General features: G+C 54.7%; 3 protein-coding genes and 1 long non-coding RNA gene across 17 annotated transcripts in view; 2 read left to right on the forward strand and 2 right to left on the reverse strand.

Annotated features, from left to right (window-relative positions):
* Positions 1-4,754: 4,754 nt before the first annotated feature.
* Positions 4,755-10,565, forward strand: OGFOD2 (2-oxoglutarate and iron dependent oxygenase domain containing 2). 5 transcript variants are annotated; one of them, XM_059863326.1, is made up of 7 exons: positions 4,772-5,182; positions 5,258-5,314; positions 7,376-7,486; positions 7,961-8,060; positions 8,809-8,933; positions 9,163-9,417; positions 9,966-10,565. In XM_059863326.1, exons 1-7 carry the CDS (start codon positions 4,907-4,909, stop codon positions 10,242-10,244), a joined length of 1,203 nt encoding a protein of 400 aa, XP_059719309.1. In that variant the 5' UTR covers positions 4,772-4,906; the 3' UTR covers positions 10,245-10,565. The 5 variants fall into 5 exon arrangements, with proteins under 5 accessions (XP_059719312.1, XP_059719311.1, XP_059719309.1 ...); XM_059863329.1 differs by lacking the exon at positions 8,809-8,933 and having other exon boundaries at positions 4,755-5,182; XM_059863328.1 differs by lacking the exon at positions 5,258-5,314 and having other exon boundaries at positions 4,770-5,182.
* LOC132336141 (uncharacterized) lies at positions 6,283-11,551 on the reverse strand. Its single transcript, XR_009488806.1, has 3 exons — positions 11,411-11,551; positions 9,003-9,366; positions 6,283-7,169 (listed from the first exon to the last, which is right to left on the reverse strand). It is a non-coding gene; the product is annotated as an uncharacterized LOC132336141 (long non-coding RNA).
* On the forward strand, positions 11,482-16,910 carry ARL6IP4 (ADP ribosylation factor like GTPase 6 interacting protein 4). 2 transcript variants are annotated; one of them, XR_009488805.1, is made up of 7 exons: positions 11,482-11,612; positions 13,116-13,313; positions 13,642-13,980; positions 14,378-14,495; positions 15,652-15,721; positions 15,917-16,098; positions 16,683-16,910. XR_009488805.1 is itself a non-coding variant. In XM_059863332.1 (6 exons), the coding sequence occupies exons 2-6, from the start codon at positions 13,124-13,126 to the stop codon at positions 15,971-15,973; spliced, it is 774 nt and encodes a 257-aa protein (XP_059719315.1). In that variant the 5' UTR covers positions 11,482-11,612; positions 13,116-13,123; the 3' UTR covers positions 15,974-16,910. The 2 variants fall into 2 exon arrangements, 1 of the variants encoding a protein (XP_059719315.1); XM_059863332.1 differs by having other exon boundaries at positions 15,917-16,910.
* A 59-nt stretch (positions 16,911-16,969) lies between these two features.
* The window catches only part of PITPNM2 (phosphatidylinositol transfer protein membrane associated 2), a 125,689-nt gene continuing 114,899 nt past the window's right edge, over positions 16,970-27,759 (reverse strand). For all 9 annotated transcript variants that reach the window (XM_059863316.1, XM_059863314.1, XM_059863320.1 and 6 more), the window contains 7 exons: positions 25,077-25,193; positions 24,285-24,401; positions 23,784-23,932; positions 22,989-23,138; positions 22,728-22,911; positions 21,396-21,524; positions 16,970-21,130 (listed from right to left, as the gene is read on the reverse strand). In XM_059863316.1, the coding sequence (XP_059719299.1) occupies positions 20,798-21,130; positions 21,396-21,524; positions 22,728-22,911; positions 22,989-23,138; positions 23,784-23,932; positions 24,285-24,401; positions 25,077-25,193 (1,179 nt within the window). In that variant the 3' untranslated portion in view covers positions 16,970-20,797. The remainder of the gene's footprint in view (positions 21,131-21,395; positions 21,525-22,727; positions 22,912-22,988; positions 23,139-23,783; positions 23,933-24,284; positions 24,402-25,076; positions 25,194-27,759) is intronic.

The raw sequence follows: 27,759 nt of genomic DNA on the forward strand, positions 1-27,759 counted from the left end.
CTCCCTTAGGGACAGGACAGAGCTCTCACTGCCCTGTGCCAGGATCTGCAGCTCTATTTCACAAAAGGGGAGCTGAGCTGATGAACCTGAGCTGCCAAAGGGATCAGATCCTACATATCCAGTTCCCAGGCCCTCTTCCCTCCTGTCCAATATTCCTCCTGTCATTCCCTGGCAGAACAACCACAGTCCAGGTGAGATCAGAGAGAACCACACAACCCTGACTGAGTGTATGAAATGACTGAGCAAACAAAGCACTTGAGCCTTGTCTGTGTTTTTTTGGCACACAGCTCACCAAACACTTCACAGGGGACACTGAGGTCATTTTTCAAGTGAGGGAACCAAGGACTAGAGAGACAAAATGAGCTGCCCAAGGTCACCCAGCACATCAGAGACAGTCAGGAGCTGCATGCTGACTCTGCCCTCCAAGCCCATATCCCTGCCCACTGGGCCACTACTCCTCATGGTAACCCAAACCTCCTCACATTTTGGAGGAGGGCTACTTTAAACCTTTGCAGTTACACAGCTTCTCCCTGAAGGCTTCTTGCCCCTGCCTAAGGAGAGACTCCTTTGGCTGATTTGGGATGCAGATTACAAAGCAGGGAGCTGGGCAGGCTGGGACACAGCTCTCATTAGCCTGATGGGGCAAGTCAGTCCTTCGTATTTCATCACCCACCTCTGAGCAGCACCAAAAGCAGCAGGCTCCCCTATGGTGCTGGCCCAGAGAGTCTAGCTCTGCTCCTGCTGCCCTTGGCACACACTGAGGTGCCACCCCTCCTGCAAAATGATTTCAAGGCACCACAAGACTTACAATCTCCTTCACCACGTTCTGCTGCTCCTGCACCGTGGCTGTGAACGGCGGGAGGCTGTCGGCCTTACCGGAGCCAGCCCCCTGCTCTTTGGAGTCCTTGACAAAATCCACCTGCAAGGCACAGATTCGGGTGTTACTCTGCAACCACGGCAGGGACAAAGCTCCTGCAAGGCTCCCCTGGGCCTGGCACTTACCTCTGAGGACAGGCACACGTATCTGTTGAACATGAGGAAGAAGGGGCTGTACTTGGTGGCGGAGTTGACCGAGGTGCGGAACTCGAAGAGGACGGGGTCCAGGTGTGTGTCCCACTCGCTGGGCTTCTCGTTCACCACGCTGCAGATGGAGGCCCTGAGCACCTCAGCACTGTGGTCACCAGGGCTGGGGGGGTCTGTGGGGTCTGTGGGTGTGAGGAGCTGTGAGATGTTCCAGCGCTCGCACAGGTGCCGGCTCACCTGGGAGAACACGGAGATCACGGCGTGTCAGCCCCACAGCAGCCTCCAAGGCACTGCCCCCCTGTGCCAGGACAGGCACTGCCCCCCTGTGCCAGCAGAGGTGCAGCAGAAAATGCTCCCCAGAAAAATTAGAGCTTGGGAAAATGTTTTGCAATGGCTGCTCCTGTGCTCAAAGCTCTCCACACTGGGAAGCTGGGTAAATCCCAGGGTAGGGCTGGAATTTCGTGCACATGGTCCTTCCTTCTAAGCAGAGAGGGTTTGCACCATTATCTACAACCTTAAATCTCTGCCAAGGTGAAAGCACTGGCAAATCAGCTCCCGCTCCCAACAGGGGCAGGGATAAGGCAGCACCAGTGCCTCACCCCCACTACACAGCACATCACAACTCTGCCTTCAGGACCCGCTGTCTGCTGAAGGTCACACTGTCCAAAAAACCTGCTGAAGGTCACATTGCTTCCCCCTGAACCACCCCACAGCAGACCTACCTCCTCGCAGAAGTCCCAGCTCTGACTGGTGTAAATGTTCTTGGAGGCACCAAACCTGGGCAAGAAGAGGACACACAACTGGTTTTAATCCATCAGCTGAGGCAGAGCCCAAGGAGTTCCATCTTTATGGGTGCAAATGGGATAGGAAGGGGACAGGACCCTCCAGTGCAGCTGGTGCTATTGAGGCTGCTGTGACCTCCCCAAGAGCAGAGAGAGGCCTGCTGGTCCCCCTGCTCCAAACCAGCCCCGCCTGTTTGCTTTTGAATGATGAGGCAGCAGGAGAAACGAGAGCAGCTTCTTGCTCTGAATTCAAATCTCCACTGGCCCCACGTTGTTTTCCACAAGGACAATGTCACATGGTGACACGAACACTTTCTAGGAGAAATCTGGGAATGGCTTTAAAGCTTCTGCAGAGAACTGGGACAGAGCTCCCCTGGCCTCAGGCTACTCAGAGAAACATTTCTGCCTCTTTCTTCTCTGCCTATAACAGGAGGATAACAGGCTTTTCCCAAGGACTTTGTAAAGAGCAACTGAGAGCTATTGCATCGTCTCTCCAGTAGAAGGGAGAGTTCCTGCTCTCACAGGAAAACATCCTGAGGACACCAGGTATTTCTGCAACTGCAGAGGTGCAATGTAACCAACAGCAGAGGAGCCCACCTGTAAAAAACAGTAGCCAGGGCTTTAGCCACGGAGAAGGGATCTTTCTTCTGCAGAGGAGCAGCCTCCACCCACTTGGTGAAGTAGTCAGTCACAAGCAGGACGTGTGTGTTGCTCTGGCTTGTCTCAGGAAAAGGCCCTGTGTAAACAGCCATAAAAAAAATCAATGTGATGCCCTCATATCCCCCAAATGGGCAAAGTGAAAAACCCAGTCGCTGCAGAAGTGACCACGACTCTCTTCTGCAATGTCCTTCGGCCAGAACGTTTCCAGTGACCTTGGTCAGCAAAAATACACCCGTGGGAGCCTCAGTTCTGGGGAAGAGGGCCCGCCCACAGCTCTCAGTGTGTGTGCAGAGGGAGCCCAGCCAAGCCCAGGGATCGGGTTGCAGCCTGGGCGGCTGCTGTGGCCTCCTTGGCACCTCCTCAGAGGCAGCGGCAGCTTTCCCTCGGTGCTGCGTGTGGCAGCAGGTCTGCCACGCTCCCGGCTGGAGGGAGGAGCCCCGAGAGGCCCTTGAGACACTCACTCACCGTGGATGTCTAATCCCAGCACTTCCCAGGGGGATTCCACCCTGACGGGCCGGGCTTTCCGCATCACGTTCTTGTTGTGCTCCGCGTTCTGGCACGTTTCACACATCTTGATCTGGAGAGAGAAAAGAGGGATCAAAGGACTTGGGAACGTGCTGACGGATCCTGTCAGACTCAAACTGCACCGTGAGACACAGCAGGGCTGAGCACTTTCCTTTCTCCCAACAAAATAAGGAGGTGCAGAGAAAAAAGAGGATGAAGCACAACAGGCTGACGCATCTCACCTTTCACAAGGCTCACCTGACAGCTTTCTCTGACACAATAACCAAATTTCTCAACGTGGCCTACAGCTAAGCTATTCCTTACCCTGTTTCCAGGCAAATTTTTATTGTATTTTGACCTCTTACTGCTGGTTAGAGAAATCCTCAGCCCTAGGATGCTGGAGGAGCTCAGACCATGCAATGCAAGCACACTCCTTAAACCACAGTGCTGCAGAGTCCTGCTGCAGGGAACTGCCAGCAATGAAACAGGTGAGGCAAAGCAGCTGAGCAGACACTGAGATCCTCCTCTCGCCATAGTTTAGGGAATTGGGCAGCCCTGGAAAGAATCCAAACTGCCCAAAGCTAGACTCAGCAACTAGTCTGAAACAATCTCACATTGCCATGCTGACCAAAACTGCTCTGCACGAGGAGGCTGAGGAGGCTTCCTGACACTCAGGGGAAGACATCCAGCCTACCCAGCTGCCTCGGGACGTTCCAAGATTCACCTGCAGAGTAGCTCGGTGTGTGGCTTCCCAGCACATGCACAGGGAATGACATCATCCCCGCACCAGCGCTCCTGTGGCTGCTGCCTCGGGACTGCTGCCAGCACCGGTGTCACAGACACGGTCACTGCCCTCCACTTACCCAGTCCACAACATCCTTCACGATGCCCAGCCAGTAGTACCGGCTCTGGATGCGGTGCACGGTCTTCTTCTGGCCCAGGTGGTTCCCGATTTCGGTGAAATGGCTTTCCAGGAAGACCTGGCGCCTCCGCTCGGGGTCCACGATCACCTCGCGCTTCTCCTCCTTCTTGGGTCCCACGTAGTAGAGGCAGCCGCCTGCGGATGCCAGAGGTTTGTCTGCAACAACGCCCTCTCACAGGTGCTGGCCGCCAGAAAAAGGGTCATTTTCCACACCGGGAAACCCAGCTGAGACACAGCTCCGGGCGCTGCGCTGCCGGGGGAGCTCCTGGACGAGCTGCTAAGCTGGAATCACCCCTACGCACGCCCACGGAGCTTTTCTACACCCAGAACTCTGTGCAATCCACCGCTACAACAAAACCACGGGGCAGCCGTGGAGCTCCGGTGCCGCCCGGGCTGACGCGACCCCGCTCGGTGCCCCCGAGGCGGTGCCGGGCCCGGGGCCGGCCGGAGAGCGGCGGCGGCGATGGCGCTGCCCAGGAGCCGCATCCCCTCCCCACGCCGAGCCTCCGGCACATCCACCCCCGGTGTGAACGGGGCCGGCATCCGCCGGCCTCCCCCCCAAGGCTGCCCCCGGGGCACTCCCAGGGCAGCCAGACCCCGCCGCGCTGCCCCCCGGTCCCCACCGTCCACGACGAACTTCCGGGCGTAGCGCTTGAGGTTCTTCCTCTTGATGGAGCAGAAGCTGGGCGGGAAGCAGCCCTCGGCCAGCAGCCGGTAGATGTCCTCGAACTTACTGCCATAGCCGCAGGGCTCGGCCGCCACCACCACCTCCCGCTCGGCCTCGGGCAGCGCCGCGTCCATGGCGGGCCGGGCCGGGCCGGGGCCGAGCTCACCCCGCCGTGCGCGTCCCCGGAGCGCGCCCCCGCCGCCCGCGCGCGCCCCCGCCGGGGGAGCTCAGGGAGCGTCTGCAAAGAACCTTCGGCGGCCGCTGCCGCTCCGAGCGGGCCGGGCCCGGCCCTGAGGGCTGCGGGGCAGCGGTCGCGCTGCGGAACCGGGCCGCGGTGGCGTCACGGAGATGACAAAAACAACGAGCGTAAAGCCGGGGAGAACGGGCGAGTTCCGCCGCTTTCCGTTTTCGCCCCGGTTGGGAATTTGCCGATGCGCCCTCCCGCGGACGGAAGCGGAGCCCTTTGAGGGCAGGACCGAGGCGCGTTCGCCGGCAGGAAACATGTCCGCGGGCCGGCCGTTCCGCGGATGCGCCTGCTTCTTCACCGACAACATCTTTGTGGGGCGGTTCGGGCTCCACGTGCGGTACCGGGACGAGCCGCAGCTCCGCCGGGACCACGGCCGGGTAGCGCGGGGGCGGGCGGGCCGGGGCAGCGGGCCGTGCCGGAGGCCGCGGCGGTGACGGCTCCGTGTGTTGCAGGCGCTGCGGGAGCGCGGCTGCCGGAGCGAGGAGCAGTTCCGGGAGGTGCTGAGGGAGGTGAGCGGCGGGAGCCCCTCACGGCCGCCGGGGGCTCGGGGCACCGAGCCGCAGGATGGGCTGGGTGCGGAGGGACATTAAAACTCATCCTGGTCACGGCAGGGACACTTCCCGCTGTCCCAGACTGCTCCAGCCTGGCCCTGGGCACTGCCAGGGGTCCAGGGACAGCGACAGCTGCTCTGGGCACCCTGTGCCAGGGCCTCGCCTCCCTCACAGGGAGGAATTTCTCCCCAAAATGCCTGTCCTCTCTCAGTGTGAAGCCATTCCCTGTGTCCTGTCACCCCAGCCCTTATAAATCGTCTCTCTCCATCGTTTTTTGTCGGCCCCTTCGGGCCCTGCAAGGCCACACTGAGCTCACCCCAAAGCTTCTCCTGTCCAGGTGAGCACCCCAGCCCTGCCAGCAGAGCTGCTCCATCCCTCTGCCCATCCCGGTGCCCCTCCGGGCTCTTTCCAGCACTCCCGGTCCCGGGGAGGGGATGGGGAGCCCCGGCTCCCTCAGGGATCCCTCAGCAGCGGCAGTGCCACACGCCGGGGGTCGGTCCCCGGCGGAGTTTGGGCCTTGCTGGAGCCCCTCTGTTCCTGCACCGCGTCCCGATCCAGCCCGGGGCCGGGCGGAGTCCCGAAGGAAGAATTCCCCCTGGGCGCCATCAGCGAGGAGTTTATTTAGCCACCACCCTGCAATTAAATCCTGTCAGTCAACACATCCGAGCCGCTCCCTCCTTGGATTTACTCCGCTGGCTGCCAGTGCCCTCCTTTGTCTTTCCTTGTCCCTTCTTGTGCCAATCATTTTTAAAGGCAGCCCCGAGATGGGATCCTGCAGAAATTCACCCTTTCTCACAGATTTTCTGCTTCTTTCCAGGCCAGGGACAGGGATCAGTCACTCACCAGCTCCAATGTCACCTGACACTAAGGGGACAGACAGGTTCTTTTAGGAATTCTTGGCAGAATGATGGTGGCTGTAAATCATTCTGTAATTAAAGCTTTATTAACTGGATATTATGATTCATACAGCAGAGAATTTATGAGTAGAACAGCACAGGATTTCCCCAGGCAGAATCAATGGAGCACAACAAGCAATGTGATCCAGAATTTGTAAAACAAGATCCCAACTTTGGCTGTAATTTATAATCACCTCGGTCCTAAGCACTTTTTAATCACCTGGGCTCTCTGCAGATCTGCTCAGACCTTCATACAAGGTTTGCTGTATCAATATAAACATCATAGAGGAGACTTAGAAATTACACAAACAAATAGGAGTCACTCAGTGCTGGCAGGAAGCAGATGACAGTGGCAGTCCCTGGCTGGGGGAGGGCACAGCTCTCCCTGTCCAGCAGCAATTCCAGTCCAAATTTCCCACTTAGAACTCAGTTCTGATTTTTTAGGCAGTGCTGGGTTACAGATCCCTGCCCTGTGACCTTGGGGCTGGGAGGGAGGGGGAGAGGAAGGAAGCTGAGAAATCTGTTGGATTTGTCTGCTTGGTTGCCAAGACCTTCAGGGCCTGACACTGAGGGAAAAGGAATGAGCACAGGAGCTGCTTTGTCCCAGGGAATGGCTGCTCACTCTCTCCTCACTGAGGACTGCTACAAATGAATCTCGTGAGGGGGAAATAAACGGGAGGAGCTGTCTGGATCAGCTGTTTGCTCTGCAAGGGCAGCTTAGCCTGTCTCCACCACATTTAGCAGTAATCCCTTCATGACAGGACTTGTCTCACTCCCAGGAAATGTCTTTATTTTGGACAATGCCTCTATTGTCAGAACAAAAACCAGATTCTGGAGGTGTCAGTATGCCTGAAAGGGCTGAGACCTCACAGCTCCACTTGACACACAGAGAAGTCCTCAGCCACTTTTTAAGCCACCTGTAAAGGGAACATCAACTCCTCTCAGGCATTTGGTTCCAGATATTTGCTGGACTTGTCTTGACCACGGAAAACCAAAGCAAACACTCTGTGTCCCAGAGGTGCCCCCCCCAAAAAAAACTGGTTTAAAACAAAGAGCAGATTCCTGGAGCTGTTTCCCTCAGCCCTGCAGATTTCTGACAGTGTGCTCTGTTGTTCACTTGCAGATTGAGGCAGAAGTGCAGAGGAGAAAACAGTTACCCCATCAGTCAGTGGAACGCAGAGCCATCATCTCCAAGTGCTACAAACCAAAACACCCAGAGGTGTACACTCTGCAGGTACACAGGAGGTTTGGAATGCCTTTTGCACCCAGAAAAAAATCACCTGAGAATTTTACTTTTGCAGCTTATTTCCCCCTCTCCTCAGGACTGCACCGTGCTAAAACTGCACTGAATTAAAACACAGGTGTAGTGTATGAAAACTGGATTTAAAACTTTAAAAACACGACAGCACAGCGTGCTCTCCAGGCAAGATTCCTGGTGTTCCAGCCAGGAAAGGCTCTTTCCTGTCATGTCTGTAATAAATCTGGCCAGTTACTCCTAAAAAAACCATGAACTAAAGCAAGCAGCAACTGCCCTGCCCCACCAGGTAAAGCACCAGTGCCATTCTGCATTTCCTGCTGTGGAATTACCCAAGTGTGACTCAGCCTTGCTCCCTAGGGATGGGTATTTCCCTGGGAGCCCATTTCCCTCTCGGGCTCTGCAGGCTGATTGTGTTTCTGTGTCATTTTCCCATCCTTCCCTTGACACCAGGATTCCTTCCTGGCCCCAGAGTTTCTGGAAATCGAGAGGTTCTGCACGTCTCCAGGTGCTGATCTCCAGGGCCTCCTGAGCTACCTCGAGTCCTTCTCAGGTAAAGAAAACAACACCTGATGACACAGATCTCCCTGGTGACAGCTGTTCCCAGGCCCTGTCTGGAACAGCTCTGCTGTGACACAAGCTGAGGCACACAGGATGCTACTCCAGCCTGAGGAGGGTCTCTGGAGAGGCAGCAGTTCTGCTCTGGATCAGAGGCTGTTTTCTGCTTTCCCATCCCAGCCTGCTGATGTCTCACCAGAGGCTGCAGCTGCAGCAGGGCTGGGGTTTTGGTTGTTCCACACCTCACCAGGAGCCTGCTGAGGGAGCACTGGGAGCCCAAGCTTGGCTTTCCTCCCCAGGTGTCTTCCCATTGCAGACAGTTCCTGTGTGTTAGTCTGGGCTGAAACAGCTTCAGTCTAGATTTCAGTCTTTGAAAAGGAGAGCTGGGTTTCCAGCTTCCCTGGAGGCAGCTGTGAAGCTCCCTGCCTACCAGAAAAGCTGCCAAGATGCAGAGGGAAGAGGAAGAGCTGCCTCCTTTCCTCAAGGCAAAGGACAGCAATGTCTGTGTGCAGGGCTCCTGGATTTATCCAGGGCACCAGTTCCAGCCACAGCCTTCTGCTCTGGAAATGAGGGACCAGCATGAAAAACAACAAACACAGCCCAGGGCTGATGCAGGGAATGGTCCCAGCACAAGTGGAGCCTGTGGGTACTGTGCTCTCACTGCCACCAGCTCAGTGCAGCTGCACAGGCAGCCAGGAACCCTGTGCAGCTCCCCAGCAAACTGTGTCCCCCTGTCGTGACAGATAAGAGGATCTATCGGCTCCCAGTGTTCACAGAGCAGTTCTGCCAGGCCTTGCTGGATGAGCTGGAGAACTTTGAGCAGTCAGATATGCCCAAGGGCAGGCCCAACACCATGAACAACTACGGGGTAGGACTCATCCCCTGTGCTTCTTTTCCTCCAAATTTAAATCAAGGAGAGTTTTTAAAGAACACTCACCTTTTAATCTTATTACTCTGCGTTTTCCCCCATCCCTCTCCACTTTGATCCTCCTTCCTTTTCCCTTTGCTCCAAAGTCCTTGAGCTGAGCCAGCAGCAGGGCTGGAGGAGGGCAGAGCTCTGAGGAGGCTGAGCTGCTCCCCCCGTTGTCTTGGCACAGGTTCTGCTGAACGAGCTGGGCATGGACGAGCCTTTCCTGACGCCGCTGCGGGAGCGGCTCCTGCCCATCACGGCGCTGCTGTACCCGGAGCTGGGCGGGGCCTGCCTGGACAGCCACAAAGCCTTCGTGGTCAAGTACTCCGTGCACGAGGACCTGGACCTGAGCTCTCACTACGACAACGCCGAAGTCACCTTGAACGTTTCCCTGGGAAAAGAATTCACAGAAGGAAATTTGTACTTTGGGGAATTCAGCCAGGTACTGAGCACGTCCCACTCACCTCTCCCTCCTCACCCTCAGCTTCCAGGCATCCACTGTGTCCTACCAAACAATTCTTCATTTCTGACAGACCTGCTCTGTCCCTTCCCCATTTCTTGCATGGCTTGGTTATACAGGAGCCTCTTTTGCTGCAATATTCCCATATCCAATACCAATATTCAGTATTTTGAAGAGAGGACAGATGCAGCTTTGCAGTAGAAACTGGAGTGAAACAAACCATTCCCTTTCCACATCTGAAACCCTGAGCAGGGAGGTGCTGAGGGAGAGATTTATTTCAGATGTGACTTCAACCTACATCTCTAGCACCTGTTTTTAGGGCAAGAGAAGGATAGAAGCTCCCATGCAGCTTTGAAATGTGGAGGTTTTATTTTGCTTGAATCTCTCTAAATTCCCTCTGAACTTGGCAGTGGGAACGAGGGTTTGCCCTCTCCGTGGTGCTCCCTGGGTGCTGTGGGGTAAGAGGTGACAAATTTCAACCATTTCAGGGCTTTACTGGTGTGACACAAGTGCCCCTGCCTTTGTTGCAGGATCCCAGCCCCGTGCCCAAGTACATCGAGGTGGAGCACGTGGGGGGCCGGGGGCTGCTGCACCGAGGGGGGCAGATCCACGGGGCGCTGCCCATCGCCTCGGGGGAGCGCTGGAACCTCATCGTGTGGATGAGATCATCGGCCGTCCGCAACCGCCTGTGCCCCATGTGCCGCAGGAAACCCGAGCTGGTGGAGGCTGAGGGCTTCGGGGACGGCTTCACGGAGCCCCCGCAGGGGGAGGAGCTGCCCCAGACCGTCAATGTCTGTGCCCTGGGCTAGCAGGGGGGGAATTCCCCACTCTGAGCTGCCCAGAGCTCCTCTCTGACCTCCCAGGCTGCACGAGTCCTGCGAGGAGCAGCTCTGACCTTGGGAAGGGATGCAAAGCCAGCCCTGCCAGGATTCCAGTGAGGGCTCAGGCTGGGGCTGGAGGACTCTGCAAGGCACAGAAACCCCAACTCTGATTCCCTGCGGGAGCTCTCTCAATATTTCCAAGTGCACAAGGAAAACAGCCAAAGCTCTGTGGCCTCTCTGCCAACAGCAGCACCCCAGGTCCCTCTGGAAATGGGGCAGAATGGGACAATAAACCATTTCTATGCTGTTCTCGGGCCTCCTGTCCTGTGCCAGGGGAAGAGCTTTGTGTTGCTGAGTGGCCAGGAAGGATCTGCTCAGGAATGCAGGGGATTCATACCGAGCTGCTGGGAGTTACCATCACTGGGTATTTGTCTAACCCAGCTCAGAAAAATCCCCCAGGAGCAGCACTGATCCCCTAGGGGGGGTCAGAGCTCTCCCAAGGCTTCTTGGGAGCACAATCTTCCCTTTCAAAAGTTTTGTGAACCTTACTAAGCAGAGGCAGAGTTCTGGGAGCCACCTGCAGCACAGCAGAACTTCCCAAAGGAGAATGAGATGTACATTTAACTTTGCTTTAGTTACATGAGCCAGTGAAAATATAAAACAGCTCTGCCAGCCTGGGTGCAGCAGCAGACGAGGCCTGGGGCTGCTGAATTTGGCACCAAGGTCCCCCAGGAACTGAAGGATTGGAAAGGTTGAGTGCTTTCCCCTCCTTCCTTCCAGCTGGCTGAAAGCTTGTGACTCTTCCATCTACTGAACAAAGTAAAAAAGCTAAATACCATCTGGTTTCTCTGGAAAAATTAACTCATTTTCGATAGATGCTGCTGAATTTATGAGGGGCTTTTCCATGGATGTGTTCAGTGCAATAGTTAGAGCACAAGGGCAGTCACATCGGTAATTGTGGAGCGCTGAACTGTGAGCAGCTCGCACAAAAGGTGTTCATTGAACCTTTCCCAGCGGCCCCGCTGGATTTTAGCACAGGGCACTGATGAGCTGCTCATTAGCAAAGCTCATTAAAATTACACCGGGGGAAGGAAACCGATGATTGTATCTGAGCGAGGAGTCGCTACCAAGAAACGCAGTCTCGAAGCCTTTACCTCGATCACTGGCGAGCGTGAGCGCTCCCGATCTGCTCGAATCCACCCCAAAAACTGAGCTGCAGCCCGGGCGAGGCGGCCCCCGGAACCAAAGAGCGCGGCCCGGCTGCAGCCCGGTCCTGCGCGCGGCGGACGGAGGCGGGAGGCGGCCAGCACGGCCCCGACGGCGGGAGCCCCGCTCTGGGCGGCGGGACCCGGCCCGGTGAGTCCCCGCTCCTCCTGCTCCTCTTACCTGCGGCGAGGCCGGGCCCGGCCGGCTGAGGACACCGGAGAAGGGCGGGCCGGGGGGAGACGGGCCCGAGCGCTGCGGCGGCTCCGGGGCCGGGGTGGGGGGGCTGATAAAGAGCTGCGCACTTAAAGGGGCCGCGCCTCGAGCAGCGCGCGCAGAACGCGCCCGCTGAGCTCTTAAAGGGCCAGCGCACCTCGTGCTGAGCTCTTAAAGGGCCAGCACACCTTGCACGGGCTCTTAAAGGGCCAGCGCATCTGCCGGGGGTGAGGGCAGGGCCAGCCCCTGCAGCCGCCCAGGGCAGAGCGGCGCCGGAGCCGGGCCTGGGCAGGGCTGGGTGGGCGGGAGGAGTCGCTGCGGGCCCCTCTTGGTGTCAGGATGGAGGCGAGAGCCCGGCTTGGGGCACAGCCAGCCTGGGATGCTGTTGTCTGAGCCCAGCTCCAGACCCATTGATCCTGCTGCTGTGGATGTATAACAGTGGGTTTTTTCCTGCTGCCACAGCCAGAAGGGAAAGATCCCGGTCCCAAACGCTGCCCCAGCAAGGTCCCGTGCAAAGGGCAGCTGCTGGGCGTGTGTGCGTGGAGGACTCTTATCCTCTCATCCTTCCCTGCATGCCCGTAATGACTCTCATTGCTTCTGGGGTTTTTTCCTGATTGAAATTTCCCTATGGAAATCAATCAAAGGTCTGATTTGCTTGGGAGCAAATCCAAATTGCTGCCTGGGAATTTTGAGGTGGTAAACAAACAATTGATTAAATGTGGGGGTTGGAAGGTGGCTGTGAGCGTTTTCCAGCTCCTGCTCTGCCCACGGTGCCAGTTTGTTTTTTAAATTAATGAGAGCATGGATCACACTGGCCTGGGGCCGCCGGCATCCCTGGGGCTGATGGACGGGGTAGCAGCTCAATGCATCATCTGTTTTCCAAGAGTAAATTGGAATATTAAAAATTCATCCTTCCCCTTGGCTTGTGCCTGCTCGCAGCATTTTAAGTAACAGGGTGATAGACTCGGGGAGGACGTTTTGTTCTGCTGACTGTGGCTGCAGTGTCCATCACCCCTTGCCTTTGTCCATCTGTGGTGCAGCTTCTCCTGCTGGCTCCTGGTGCCATGGGGTGACCATGGGGTGACCACGGGCACAGCCCTGCTGCAGACACAGCCCCAGGCCCCTCTGTGCCTGCCACAGTGGGGTCAGCCGATCCTCCAGGGACAAACAGCAGGAGCACAGGGAAAACCTGCCTGGGGACACTTGTCTGAGGCAGCTGACAAAGGCACAGCTCCCTGCCCAGGGCTCCGTGTTGGGGGTTGGTGAAATTCCCAGAGACCACAGCCGTGATGGGAGACTGGCAGGGCAGGGAGGGAGTTTCCCTGGAGCAAGTTTGCCAGAGCTGCTGGCTCAGACTGGAGTGAAGGATTTTGGGGCTGCTGGGCAGGGTTGGTCCCCCCGTGGCTCTGATGGGACCCCTCCCTTTCCCCCTTTCCCCAGGAGCTGCCATGGCCCACAGCCGCTCGCGGAAGCGCTCGCGGAGCAGGAGCAAAAGCGACTCTCGGAGCAGGCAGGAGAGGAAGGAGAAGAAAAGGAGGAAGAGCAGCAAGGACTCGCAGCAGGGCAGCAGCTCTCCACTGAGGAAGAGGATCTCTGGCTCTCATGGACACTCCTCCAGCTTGGCAGCAGCCAGGGAAGGTGGGGAAGGCCCCTGAGCCTTTGCTTTCACCACATGTCCCTGGGGCAGGTGCACAGAGAGGGCCCAGGGGAAGAAGAGGGTCCCTGGTTTCAGTTGGTGTCTGTCACCTTGTCCTGCACTTTGTGCTCATTTTAGTCTCATTCTGACAAGATCAGAGCTCTCAGCCCCTCCATGAGCTGCCCTGGTACCAAAGAGCATCCTGGGTTGAACATGGGCACAGAGGGAAATTGCAGGCAGGAAAGAAACCAGGCTGGGAGGGGGATAAAAAACATCTCTGCTGCTGCAGGGCCAGGGCTGCTGCACTCACCCTCTTCTTGTGTATTGCAGAAAAGAAGGAAGGAAAGGACAAAAAGAAGAAGAAGGCCAGTACCTCTTCCTCTGGGATGTCTTCGTCCACCAGCTCTTCCTCATCTTCCTCTTCCTCCAGCTCCTCTTCTGATGATTCCAGTGACAGTGACTCCAAAGTGAAGAAGAGTCAAGACAGCAAAAAAAAGCGAGTGAAACAGAAAGACAAAAAGAAGAGGAAGAAGAAGAAGAAAAAAATAAAGAAGAAATCAAAGAAGAAGGCAAAGGAGAGGGCTAAGGAGGAGAAAGCCAAGGGAGAAGAGGTGCCTGGCCCCTCGCTGGAGCAGTGGCAGAAGGAGTCAGTGGTGGACTCTGGGCCAGGTAAGGGAGCTCTTTCCCTCCTGCTGGAGCCTCTGCTGGTCCCTTTTCATCTGGAGTGTTTGAGGGAAGCAGGGCTGGGTACAGGCAGGAGCCCCAGGCTCCCCTCCCTCCTGTGTACAGTGCCCACTCTTGAGCCACACTCAGAGATTGGTTTGTTAAGTGTTAGGATGTGGTTTATAGATGGGAGTGGGGAACAAAGAGGCCAAATGGAAGGACACAGTCAGCAGTAAATCCTGGCAGAGCTGGTCCAAAGGGATGTGAAGTGTCCCTTCCTTTGTGAGATTTGTCTCCACATCCCGAGCACTGCTGGGAATGGGGTTGGAATGTTGTCCCTGGGCTGCAGCCCTGGTGCTGTGCCCTCTCCTGGAGCACAGCTCTGACTGAGCCCTGCATCCAGTTCTGACAGATGAACAGAAATCCCGGATCCAGGCCATGAAGCCAATGACAAAGGAGGAGTGGGACGCGAGGCAGAGCGTCATCAGGAGAGTGGTGGATCCCGAAACGGGGAGAACCAGGTATGACCCTGGGGAAGAGGGAGATGGGTTCTCCATTCCCATCCGTGCTGAGTGGGCTGGGGGCCTGGAGGATGCCTGTCCATGGCACTGTAGCACCACTCCTGAACCCCCTTCAGCAGCAAAGGCCTGAGCCAGCCCCTCACAGGTCCCCTCTCATCAGGCCTTGTGTGACTTACCCAGAAAGTGACACAATGACACCAAATCATTGAATTGTGCTGGGGCTCCACACAAGGGACTCTGGGCTGGGTCCCAGTATCCCATTGCTGCATCCACTTACCTTTCAGCTCCAAAGCCCTGGGCCCTGGTTAACGCCCAGGTGGGAGTGAGGAGCATGTGCCCTGTGGGGTTACAGACAGCGATCAAACGCAAGTTCATTTAGCTGCCAAACAGAAATGACCCAGTTTTTAATAAACTGCATCTTCTCAGCAAGCAGAAAACGTCATGCTGAAGAGAATTGGGTATGACAAGTCCAGTCTTAAAATAGAAGGCAGCCTGCAGGGCTCAGGGAGGTGTGGAACAAAGGTCGGTTCCCTGTAAGGCATGTAATGAAGACAATTAAATTTCTGTTCATGTCTGGAGGTGTGAGCTGCCTCCAACACTGCTTGGAATTTGCTCAGCAAGATATTCCCCAGCCTGGCTGCATTTCAGGCCTAAACTGGCTCCTGTTCCTGAATGGCTTTGCAGTTTCCTGGGGCAGCCAGGACCACACCTGAATTCTATGAAAAAAAGAGGTTTTGCATGGGTTGAGGCACTGTGGATTGTAGGGTGACGGGGGATGCTTTCACTAGGAGTGTTTTGCTGTGCCAGTGTGACTGCACACAGCAGGCAGTGCCCACAGCCTGGGGCAGAGCCAGCTGGCCCTCAGTTCTCAGGGGAGCACTCCTGTCCTTGCTGCAGTGTGGTGACATTAATCCCATGGGAGCAATGGCAAAGCCTGCTGTGCTGTTTAAGCTTGACACGAAAACAAAGTCACAAAATGCAGTGTCAGGGGTGGGTCAGCACAGGCCTTGCCTGGAGGTGCCTCAGCCCAGCACCTGCTCCTGGGTCTGGGGGAGCTGGGGCACAGCAGGTGCCCTTGGGGTGGGGGTCAGCACCTTTGCAGCTGCAGGAAATGGCCAGTACCCTCAGGGCTCCTGGGCCTGTGTTTGTCTTGCAGACTCATTAAGGGGGACGGGGAAGTCCTGGAAGAAATCGTCAGCAAGGAGAGACACAAGGAGATTAACAAGGTAGTGGGAACTGGCCACCAGCATGAGCTGCACGGGGGTCTGGGCACAGCCAGGGAGCTGCTGCACCCAGAGGGGTTGTGTTTCCACCCTGGGGATGAGCTGAGCCCTGGCAGCACTGCCAGGGCCCCCAGGGTGGTGCTGGTGGTCCTGCAGGCCTGGGCAGGGAGTGCTGTGAGTGCTGTGTGTCCCTTGCAGCAAGCCACACGTGGGGATGGGCTGGCCTTCCAGGTGAGGACGGGGATGCTGCAGTGAGGGCAGGCACAGCCAGCCCTGGAGCCCGTCCAGTGCCCCTGCCAGCCCAGGGGGAGCCTCTGCCTCTGGACCACACAGACAGCAGCGTGTCAAGATGTTCCCCAGGGGCCCTTTCCAGCTGCTCTGTAAGTTACTGACTGGGAAGGAGAGTGACTTTAGTGGCTCCTCTCCCAGTAAACAGCTTCTCCCCTCCCTGTCCCAGCTCAGGCCAGTGTGGCTCTAATGCACCTGAGCCATTTGCTCCAGTGCTCCTCTGGATGCTGGAGGAGCTCAGCAGCACCCAGGGCACAGGCTCAAGGGTGCTGAGCACCTCAGGGTGCTCTGGGCTTTGGGGGGCAGGAGCCAATGCTGTGGCCAGAACAGGGTGTGTACCAAGGCCACAAAACACAGCTGGCTGCCACTTCTTCCCCTCAGGGGCTGCCCATGGCCCTTTCCCTGCTGGATCTGGCTCACAGGCTCTCTGCACACTGAGCCTGCTCAGAGAGGAGTGACTGTGGCTCTGCTCAGGCTGCAGCTCCTCTGCACCCCTGAGTGCCACCCTCCACTGTGCCCCAGGGCTTCTCCCAGCCTTCCTGCAGCTTCACCTCCTCGGGTAGGGGAGCACTGACCTGGCACACTGCACTGGCATCTGTGCAGGTGTGTGCTTTGTGCAGGGGTGGCTTTGCCTTGCTCTCTGCTCCTGCATGCAACTCGTGTCCCTTCCCCACAGCACCGGCCCTGGGCAGCGCTGGGGCTCTGGGCTTCTCAGGGCCCAGGGCTGCTCTGAAGTGAACACAGCAGCCTTTTCCCTTGCTGGGAAGTCCATAAATCTGCAAACTGTAAAAAAGAAAAGGACAAATGGGTTAAAGGACAAACGGGTCCTGCAGGACTGATCTCCACAGAGGGTTTCCTCATTCTGTTCATGGCTGTAACCCCATTAAACTGGTACCTGCTCACATCTGATGACTTGTCTGTTCCTAGAGTATTCCCCCACCCCAAAAAAAGCAGAGAGAGAAAAGCCTTCCCGTTTCTTTAATCTGTGTAACTCACAATGGTACTGTACACGAAGCACACCAGGCATTGGAACGATGCACTAACAGCAAGGAGGAGAAGGAAGTTGTACACAAGGTTTGCCACACGCACACGAGTCATCGGCACGGCACACGCGGGGCGTACGCGGCGCCCTCGGGCATCCCCCCGCTGGTTCCCCACGCACAGCTGGTACCCCTAGAGCAATTTTTTATAAATAAAATATAACTAACATAGTTGGAATATAAAATTGACAGTCGAGGGTATCAACAGGCAGAGGGAGGGGACCGTAAGGCTTCTAGAACTAATAGGAAATGCAGCAAACAGTGGAGATACCTGAAGAAGGGGCTGCTACAGCAAGCACGGCGGCTGCTGGGAGGGTGGTGGTGACCCTTTGGCTGATTTCTGCTCTGGGCTCCTGCCCCCGACACTGTAAACGGTTTTTGGTATTAGGATTTTGCCTCATCTGACTGAGTGATCTGAGCAAACCCAGGAAAACGACTCGGAGGGAATGCACGGGCTCCTCTCACTGGTTTTTTAAAAGACTTTTAAGGGACAGTGTCAGGTAGAAAGTCCGGCCTAAGGGTGCAGTAATATAAAAAGCTGCTTTTCATAAAAAATCTGAGCTCCGCAGCAGAGTTTGATTCCCATGGAAACGGAAAAGCAACCCCAAAGCCCGAGGCTGTGTTGTGCTGATGTGCAGAACAGGACGTGGGCTGTCACTGAGGGCTGCCCAGACAACGGCCGAGGGAGGAGGACAAGAAACTTCCATTCTCTCCTTTCAAAGCAAACAAGTTACTCGTAACAAGGATAAATTAGGTCTTTACCCTGACAGTGCCCCTTTAGTAAGGATGGAATATACATTCATCTTTCCCTCACCACGTCCAAACGGATCCACTTCCATACACGTGGAAAGGCATGGGGTCACATGCACTGCTCTCCAAAACAGCTCGGGACAAACAGGTTATAAACACAGAGTGAAACTATTGCTATTGTTCCGTGAGTGTGGATCTCTGCTTCAGAGGGATGAGTGCCAGATGGGGGCAGCTGAGGATTGAGCGATGGAGACAGGGATGGGACTGAGTTGGTGAAGAAAAACTTAGTGGCATTATTTCCTGGTAACTACACCCACCTCCCAGGGTATTATTGCAGCAATAAAGATCCTGCTCTACAATTGCTTCTCCGGGTTGGATCCGTACAATGGCAACGGATGGGGGGCCAGGGGAAGGACCCGGGCAAGGTTCAAGAAGCTCAACAAAGGATGAGGATGGAGGTGCTGTGATTGTCAGGCTAACTGGTCAAGAGCTGTTTAAAACATGAAGTGATGGAGAGGGTGAGTATCATATTGCACTTCTGCATTCATTGACAGTTACATTAAACTTGGTCCATAAAATAATTGCTTTGTACATAATGCCTGAAACAAAAAGCTACATTTTTAAAATATTAATAAACCCTGAAGGTTCCAGTCCCTCCAGACATTTTTTTTTTCCTCTACATAAATAAATAACTTTCAATTTTATATATCCACTTTTTATGTTGAACATTTACATTCGCCTTTGTTTTACACTATCTACACATAAGAAAATGTGAACAACTCATCAACTGGAAAATGTACAGGTCATGCCTCGGTTCTGGACTTGGAGGAAAGGTGAATTTTGCAAAGGCCATATCCAAATTTGCAGAAATTATTTAGTGATTGGTTTGGTGACTTCACAGGATGGATTGTGGCTTGGCTTCCTACTCAGATGGCATCTGTTTGATAGAACATTCGGCTAGCAAAAAGATGGGACAAATTCTCATTGTTTTCAAACCCAGTAAAAGCTCTGGATGTACATTCAGAGAGAGCCAAGCTGAGTCAGCAGAAAGGGAAGTCAGTTTCTGGTAACAAAAAGTCATCAGGTACATTCTGTACTCGGATAATTACCAAAGAGAAGCGGTTAAACGTTTTGCAGTCGGGTCTGAGCGCTCCAGGGGCTCTGATGCCGGCGGCAGCTCTGCACTGTCCCTGCTCTGCCTCGGCCTGGACCCTCCACACCACGAGCACATGAGTTGGATGAGTTGGATTTGTCCAGCGTGGCCCAGAGGCAGTGAGCAGAGCAGCGTTCACAGTGCTGTGTATCTCAGTGCGGCCGTCCTGCACCGTTCTTATTGAAACTGGTAAGAAAATGAAGCAGCCAGTCTAAAAAATTCTCTGTTATAAATAAGATCCTCGTAAGTAGAAAGTGATATAAAGACAGGAGAGTGTGGTGGGGAAAGCGGGGTTACACACAGTCAGGGAGCTCGGTAGGACTAGAAAATCTCCACGTGAAGAGGCCAACTGGAGTCTGTGAATGGGCACCGTGGAACCCCTGTGTGTGTGCAAGGAGGGAATCTTTGCTGGCCCCGGGAGGGACAGGACTGAGGGGCTTTTTGGCAAGCCCTGGCTCCAGGCACTGTTCTCTGTCCCTGTCTGGGTGTCACTGGGGTGCCAGCCCTCTGCCACGTGCCCGCCAGCTCACTCCAGCAGCACAAACCCAGTGCCTCAGGCACATCCACTGAGAAACACACCAGAAAAATTAAGATATGGCCTTTTCTTAAGGTTGCCTGACATTGTTGGCACACTTCCTTACAGTCTCCTTACTGCTGGAAAAACTTCTGCACAGATTGTTTTTTGTTTTTTTTTTAAATATATACATATATATATGTGTGTGTGTGTATATATGTATAGATATCCACACACACCCTGGCTTAGCAATATTTCATTGTCATGCACTACAAACACTGGTGTAGCTACATGAGATGGTAACAGGTTTCCATTCTAAAAATCATCAGTGCAAAAAACAATGAGGTTTTACAGTTCAGTAACTATAGGTAAAAGATGCAAGTCTAGTTCCCATGAAAGCTGCTACTGAACTTGGAGAGAACCTGGGAAGAAAAAGGTCTCAGAGGTGGACGTTGAGAGAGTCAGACCCTGCATTTGGATGAGAAGAACTGCAATGCAATCCAGCTGCTGAGTGCCTTCAGCTGCTTCCAAATATATGGTGGTTACTTGCTGGAAATAATACATAGCGAGACTATTTGGAGACTTTAACAGCAATTAAGTGTCTGAGGTTTGTAACAGCTCAAACAAAATAGCTTGTATTCCTCTTTTAATAGGTCACCACATTAAATTCCATCGGCTTCTAAAAGATCTGTTTAAAAAATAACAGTAATAACAATAACGACCCCGCTGTCTTGGGCACGAATCTGCCGACATTCTGCCTCTGCCATCGGCCTCGATGCAGCTTCAGCTTTGCACTGCACCAGCTCCTCGAGAAAGTGGCTGCACATGGAGCTCTCTGTCCAGGAAAAGCTCTCGGTCGCTCTGCCTGGCACAGCCCACGACAAATTCCTCGCTGGGGCCGGGGGAGCGGCGTTACCCAGCCCCAGAGCCCCCACCTGACTCCCGGGACAGCCCAGAACAAGCTCCCCCAGCCTCGTGCCCTGTTCCTGTGGCTCTGAGGACAGCACTCCCGTGTGGATGGCTAACAAGGCGAGGAGGCACCTATTTACAGTCACTGACCCTGGATGAGAGAAGGAGGCAGGAGAGAGCGCCGTCCTGACCTGGAGACTTCCCCCCGATTTCCAGCTGTTCCTCGGGCTCACGCCGCCCACACCCGACGCTCCCGCTGCAAGGCCTGCACGTTCTGTGTGGGAAACATCCCGTCTCTTCCCAGAACACCGTGTTATTAGAGTAGCACCATATTTACCCTTCCAGCCCGAAACACTGGCCTCGTCCCTCTTTCCTTTTATTGTCTCCTCCGGTGGCTGCAGCTGACAATCCTGGCTCTGGCCTGGCTACTTCTGCCCCAAGAGGCCAGACTCCAGGCGGGACGCGGCGCTGCGGCCCCAGCAGCCCGTGGCGATGCTCATGCTCCTCTGGCTGCGCTCCCTGTCCCTGTCCTTGTCGCCGTCCGACTGGCTCTGGGTGCGCTCGGGCCGGTGGCCGCCGGCGGCGGGCTGGGAGGAGATGGTGCGCAGCAGGTGGTTCCTCTTGCGCAGGAACTCGGCCTGGCTGGGCAGCCCGAAGCTGCCCTTGCGCAGCGCCATGCGCGTGGTGTTCTTGGCGGGGCGCGCGCGGTGGTTGTACTCCAGCTGGGCCAGGTGGGCTGCGTAGCCCTCCGTGATGAACTGCGGGGGGAGGGCAGGCGTTAGCGGGTGGGACACGGCTCCCTGAGAGCCGCTGGCAGCCAGAGGTGTTCGCTCTGCCAGGTTCTCTGGGGTCACCAGCCGTGGAACCACTCAGACCCATTATGGGGCCCTGCTACCTGGGACAGCTCCCACCCTGTTGGCCAACACTAGCTCATTCACCAGACTTGTGATGACCAAATTCCCATCTCCCTCCCATGGGAGGCCCTTGGCAGCACCTCCAGGGCTCAGCCAAGTTGGCTCCTACCTGACACTGGCTCTGCAGCTTCTTGGTGGGTCGGCCAACGATGTAGATGTGCGTGGGCGGGAGGCTGATGGAGCTGTACACGGAGATGTCCTTGGTGGATCCATACGCTGCGTGGATCCTCATGTGCAGCTGGGGGGACAGAGAGCAGCACAGGGTCAGAACACACAGGCACCCAGCACTGCTCAGCAGGCTGGGCTTTGGGTTTTCCAACAGCATTTGTGGGAATCTCAGGTCAATGGAGCTAATGCAAGTTCCCAGCTGGATAATGAACCACCCAGGGAAGTGGTGATTAACAGAGCTGGGGATGTTTACAGGCCGTGACAAGAGGAGTGACAACGATACAAAAGCAGATCTCCAATTGCTGATCCACAGCCTTCCCTTGAGCTCTGCAGGGGGCAAGGATGCTGCACACTTCCCTGCTGTCACTGCAGGAGAGGAGCTGCAAACCTGTGCAGGAATCATTAGCCAGGAATGTTCCCCTCCACAGCCTGTTACCTGCTGGGCAGAGGGAGAAGGGACAGGCAGCAAAACCTGCTGCTTTTCAGAGATACCTCTGCCTCTACCCCAAGCAGAGAGCAACTCCTGGACAGCCCTTTCTGTAGTGGGCTGGAGCAGAGGAGGTGTGGACATTGGTGCCACCACACACTGCCCAGCTTTGAGCCCAGAACCACAGGTACGGGAGATGGAAAAAGAATTTCTGACCCTGGTCCAAAACATGTGGAGGACAAGAGAGCAACTGAGGGCCAGCTGCTCCCTCCACTGACACTCAGGCCAAAAAGGGAGCTTAAGAAAGTTAAGGAGAAGCTTTTCCTGCAAATCAAGGCAGGGAAAGTGCTTGGGACACTGGCAGATCCTTCACGGGGCATACACAAAAAACTTTGTTCTCTGGAGCTTCCCTGGGGCTCTGGGCTGAGCAGTATCAGGACCTCCCAAGGGTCAAACACCTGGAAGATCTCTGTGGAATCTCCCAGCAAAGCCATTTCTGCAGCAGCTCTATCCCCTCTCAGCCCTGCTGTCCCCACCACAAGCAGCCAAAAAGCCACCGAGCAGGTGAAAAAAGAAGTGCATGTGGGGGGGAAGGGAGGCTCTACTGCCTCAGTTCCATTAGGGGTTTGAGGAGCAGTGATGAAATGGAGCAGTGCAGAGCAGAGGCAACACAATTTAACAGCATAGACACTTTTGTAGAGCAATAAAGGAATGAAAATAAAATGAACAGATTAATCTTCCACTGCAGGTCACATTGCTGCCAAGAGACTGGTGCTGACAGTGGTGGTTGGACGAGGAGCAATCTAAACCCGTGGCACGATCCCATTTCAGCAGAGGCAGGCTTACATCAGTGATGAGGGATTTCAGGAAGTTGGCCTTGTGCCGCAGCGGGTCGTGAACCAGCCCGTCGCAGAAGGACACGATCCCGTGGGGGAAGTTGTGCTGTGCTAACCACGCCACCACCCTCTGCTTCTGCATGTCAGGGCGGCCCGTGACATAGATAATGAGGTAGCCGAGGTCTTGCCAGTGCCTGGAAGGAAAGGCACGAGTCAATGGATTGCAGAGCAAGGCCGGTGTCAGATCAACTGCCCCAGGCCCTGCCCTGACCTTACAACATCCACGGCCCCGGCGCGGACCTTGGGGTCGCTGCCCATGATGGAGACGCTGGCTGCGAAGGAGCCGTCGATGCTGAACACCACAAACTCCGTCCCCTTGGGCAGCACCGTGATGTAGCTGTCAGCAAACGTGTGGTCGCCCCTGAGGGAAGGGATGCAGGTGTTTAGAGGCATCAAAATATCCAGAAGGCATCACCAGGACCTGCAGAGCACCACGAGCCCAAAGCAGCTCCCACATCTGGCCCAAAGGCTCCAACTGCGATGCCACCCTTGGTTACAGTAGAACAGGCACTGTGTGAGGGTCCCTGTGTTCAAGTGGGCATGGACTAGCACTCCTTGGCAGCAGGTAACTAACAGTCACCCCCAGAAAAATATTGCTGGGTTCACCACCAAGAAGATGCTCTCCTCCTCCCCATCCCAGAGCCCAGCACCAGCAGTGGAACTGAGCTGGAGCCCCTGGGGTGTGAATCATCATGAGTACAAAGTCCTGTCCCTCAAGGACAAGTTTATGGTCTTTAAAATATGCTCAGTCATGCAGTTCTGCAGATGGCCACGAGGCCCTGTGGTGCAGAAGACCTGCTCCTGCAGCGGGAGCTCAATTCCCGTGCTGGTGGTGATGCAGGAACCAGAATAAAATGTGCATTTTCCCCTTACAGCTGCAGAGTACAAATGGCTTTGCCTCCATTGCTGGCAAACCCAGCTCTGAACCCACCCAGCAACAGGAGGGACCATGTTCTACAGCCATCCAATTCCTCTTTGCTCCTCCTGCAAGCCCCAGGCCCCTCACCTGACCACCATCTTGACGGGGTAGACGCCGATGCCCAGGCGCCGCTCCTCGGGGATCACGTAGGAAATCCTGCCACTGCTGTTGCTGATCTCCGTGTCAAAGTACACCCACTCCCCTGATGGTGGCTGGGTCATGATGTGGATGTCCACCTGGGGACAGCAAGGCTGTGTCACACTCAGCAGGACAGGCTGGGCACAGGGACATCCCACCCGAGCCCCTTTGGGTGGCAGCAGGGTTGGTCCTGCTCCCACCCTCAGCACTTCACGGATCTGAGCCAGGCAGCAGCCAAACATCAGGGGCTGCAATGAGAGCTGGCCTCAGTGGTGAGACCTCCGTGACAAATGCTGTTCCTGGTGGGAGGCACCCACAAGTCTGAGCAGGAGAACCTGGCCAGGATGCAGGTGCAGCAAACCCCAGCAGGGACCAAGGGAGCACTGACCAGCGCTACCTCTGTCCCACAACTGTCACCACATGGTGACAATCCCCCAGCACACACGGTACCTTCTCTCCTGTGAGGGTGACCATGTCTAATGGACCATACATGAACCTCCCAGTTAAGGTCTGGGGCCCATCCTCGTTAGCAATGGTGTCGTTGATCCTGTGGTTGGCTGTGACGTTCTGCACGAGGCAAGAGGGGAGGAGGAACAAAAAAATAAACAGTTTGCAGCAATGGATAACCTCACAGGGAAATGCCAAATATAACTGCACAAATTGGAGCATGGGTTTCTCTGTGCCATTCCCCCCCCTCCACTCCACCCTCAGCTCTGGGAAAGAATTTGACCTGTGGCAGAGGTGAGGCTCTGTGCCCTGAACTGATGGGTGGATTGGAGTGCTCAAGAGCCAATTTCCATGGCAGGCTGTACGTGCAATTCTGATACTCTCTATTAACTCTCACACTTTGGAATTAAGAGAAAATACACACAGCTGCCAGAGAAATCTGCTGATATTGTTTCAGTTCTAGCACAGAATTGCCCTCTCAGAAACTGAAGACTTTACTAGGAGCAAAGGGCATTTACTGAGCTGAGAACTGGTATTATTGGACTTTAAAAGATGTTCCATTCTGACTCGTTCCCTGACCCACAGCCAACGCTTCCTGTATTTTACAGACTCAAGGCTAAGAGGAGACCTTGCTGACACACATCTTTAGGGCTGCTCTTTTACAGGCACCCAGGTAGGATATAACCATTAAAACAGCCCAGCAATTCAACACAACCCTCTGTCTGTGCCACATCCTCAGAACAGTTTGTGCAGCCCAAATGAGAGCAGCCTGTGCAGCCCCAAACCCCCCCTTACCCGGAGCTTCACGTTCGTCCTCTTGCGGAGCCACTTCTCCCGGGGCTTGGAGGGGGTGAAGACAGACACCTCCTTCCCATCCAGCTCCAAAACACTCGAGTTCTCGTGTCTCATCACCTGCAGGAGGACAGATCCCCCCAAGGCATCAGCCCTCTCCTCCTGCCTGGCTGTTCTGCATCTCCTGAGCCTGCAGTGAGGAAGGGCAGTGCCTGGAGAGAGGCCCCTGAGTTTGCTGCTGAGTTTGTCACCTTGCAGGTTTGACAGGACAAGTGGCCTTTTCTGCACTGGCAAAGCCTGTGGCCAGCACTGACCTAATCCTGCCTGGGATGCAGGATTTTTGGATTGGCAGGAGGTACAGAACTGACTCAAACACAGCTCTGCACTGAGATACCTGCCCTTCCTCCAGGGATTCCTCAGTCCCTTCCCACGGTCTGCAAGGGAACACGAGCCTTCCCCATTCCATAACAGATCCAGCACCAGCTGCTCTGACTGGCCCCATGCCGACAGAGGCTGTTCCTTCAGCTCATTTCCAATTCCTACTGAAATTCCCAACTCTTGTCCCGTGGCTTTTGCTCCTCTCACTGATCTGACCCCTGTGGAGGCACACAGGGGTCTGGCTTGGCTGCATGTGAGGCAGAGCCCAGGCTGTCTGTCCATCCTGGCTGACAGAACTCCAGGACTTTGTGCTGGTGCCAGCCAATTCCTGCCTGGCACCAGGGCATGGACAGGGATGGGAGGCAGGAACATGGAGAGAGGAGGGTTAACTCCGACCTAGGTTGCTCTTAACTTCTAGAATGGAAAAGGAAGAATAACACCCAAAGGCTGGGGGACACCTCAAAGACTCTGCAGGACTGGGAGGTGACCCTGTACATAGAACTCCAAAACTGCCAGTAGCCCTTGGTGACCAAAAAATTAAGAGGCCTCCTAAATGTGGGCTCTTTTACAAGGTCCTGAACATGTTCTGTAAGGTCAGAAGCTCTCCAGCTGATTTGGCTGACACAGGCCAGCTCTCTTTGCAGAGCTGAAGCTGGTTTTCATCCAGGGAAATGGAAAAAGGACCCCAGGGAGGATGAGCTTGCTGGGGCGGGAGCTCATGGAAATCCAATGTAAACAAAATAACAAATTTTACTGAAAATTATTTAAATCAGGAATGTATTTTGAATCCTATCTGGGCTTGTTTTAACAAGATTTAATCTTTGGAGACTAAAACTATTCAACAGCTTCTTTTTACATTTTGTCCAGAGATGACTTTCAGAGGCCATTAGAAACAAGTCCTTATTAGGGGAAGCAGTTGTGTGGTGCTGGCGAAGGACAGCAAGAAGACAAAAGATGAGAAAACCCCTGGTCTCAAGAAAGGGGAATGAACAGAGACAGGCACTGGGCAAGGGGGTGCCAGACTACCCAGGCAGGCACCAGCAGGCTTAGAATGGATGAAGAGATACCTCCAGGTACTCAAGCCACAAGGTTTGAAACAACACACAGTGCTACAGACCCGGGTTTGGGCTGAAACCTGAGTGATTGGCTTTTTGCCAAGAGGAACATTTTATATATGACACTGTCATGACTGTTGCCCCTCGTGCACAATGAGAGTTCTCTCTTCTTTCCAGCCCTGTTAGGCTGGGCTGGATGTGGGACCATCCAGCCAGGAGTGTGCAGGCAGAGCCTGGACACAGCCTGGGAAGAGAAGGGTCTCACTGGGTTATCAGCACTGCTCAGCTGCCACCAGCACTGACACTGCTGCTGTTTATGGTTCTCACACTATTTGGAAGATAACACTGAAAGAAAGTTTGCCAACAGAATCATAAATAACTGAGAGCTGCAGCAGAGGAGGCTGGAGGAGAACAGGGAGGATTTAACAGCAGAGCTAATGCAAAGCAAACCCGGCGCCAAGCGGGCAACACAAACCACAGAGTTGCTTTGAGTTTTGTTGTTTTCCAGCTCCATGCTCTAAGTGTCATTCCCTGGAGAGTTCATATTTTTTAAGGCAAATAACTCCCCCTCATCCCCAAGGAACCGAAGGGAAAATATTTCTTTTAGGAAAAAAACATGTTTTAGACAGTAAATTTGAATTTTAGGCCAAATATAGGTTGATAAAATCTGAGGTGTCAGACTCCAGACACCAGCAATTCCCATTCTCCTGGCCCTAGAACTGCTTTGTGCTGCAGGAACAAGGACTAAATCCCAATGAGTTCCTAGAGGAGACAGCAATAACTTAGAAAGGCAAAATGGAGAACTGCATTCTGCCTATCAATTCATGTTGAATTCATATAAAACTTCCCCTTTGGTTTTATTGTATCTGGTGCTGGTTTTATTTGTCCTTTGAGAAGTGTCAGTTTCAGACTTGAGATCTGACCTGGCACAGAGATCATTTCAAGAAACAAGTGCCACTGACCTTTGCCACTATGGATCTGATAGGAAACTGCCCTGGGCTCTCTCCATGGTGGGAGAGCTCTCTTTCACTCTCTCTCTCCCACTGAGCCCATCTGAAACCTGCTCTGATGATAAACCCAGCCCCAAACCAAACAGGTGTGACAACACATCCATGAAGTTTGTATGTGTGCAGCTCCACCAACACCACAGGTGAGGGAAAAAAAAAAAAGGGAAGAAAATGGATCTGCAGGGGCAAAGGGTATTTTTTCACCTCTGTGCATGGAAAAAACAAAGAGCCCTAAACATTTTTCAG

Source organism: Haemorhous mexicanus, chromosome 19 (genome assembly GCF_027477595.1).
Source record: "Haemorhous mexicanus isolate bHaeMex1 chromosome 19, bHaeMex1.pri, whole genome shotgun sequence".
Taxonomy (NCBI): domain Eukaryota; kingdom Metazoa; phylum Chordata; class Aves; order Passeriformes; family Fringillidae; genus Haemorhous; species Haemorhous mexicanus.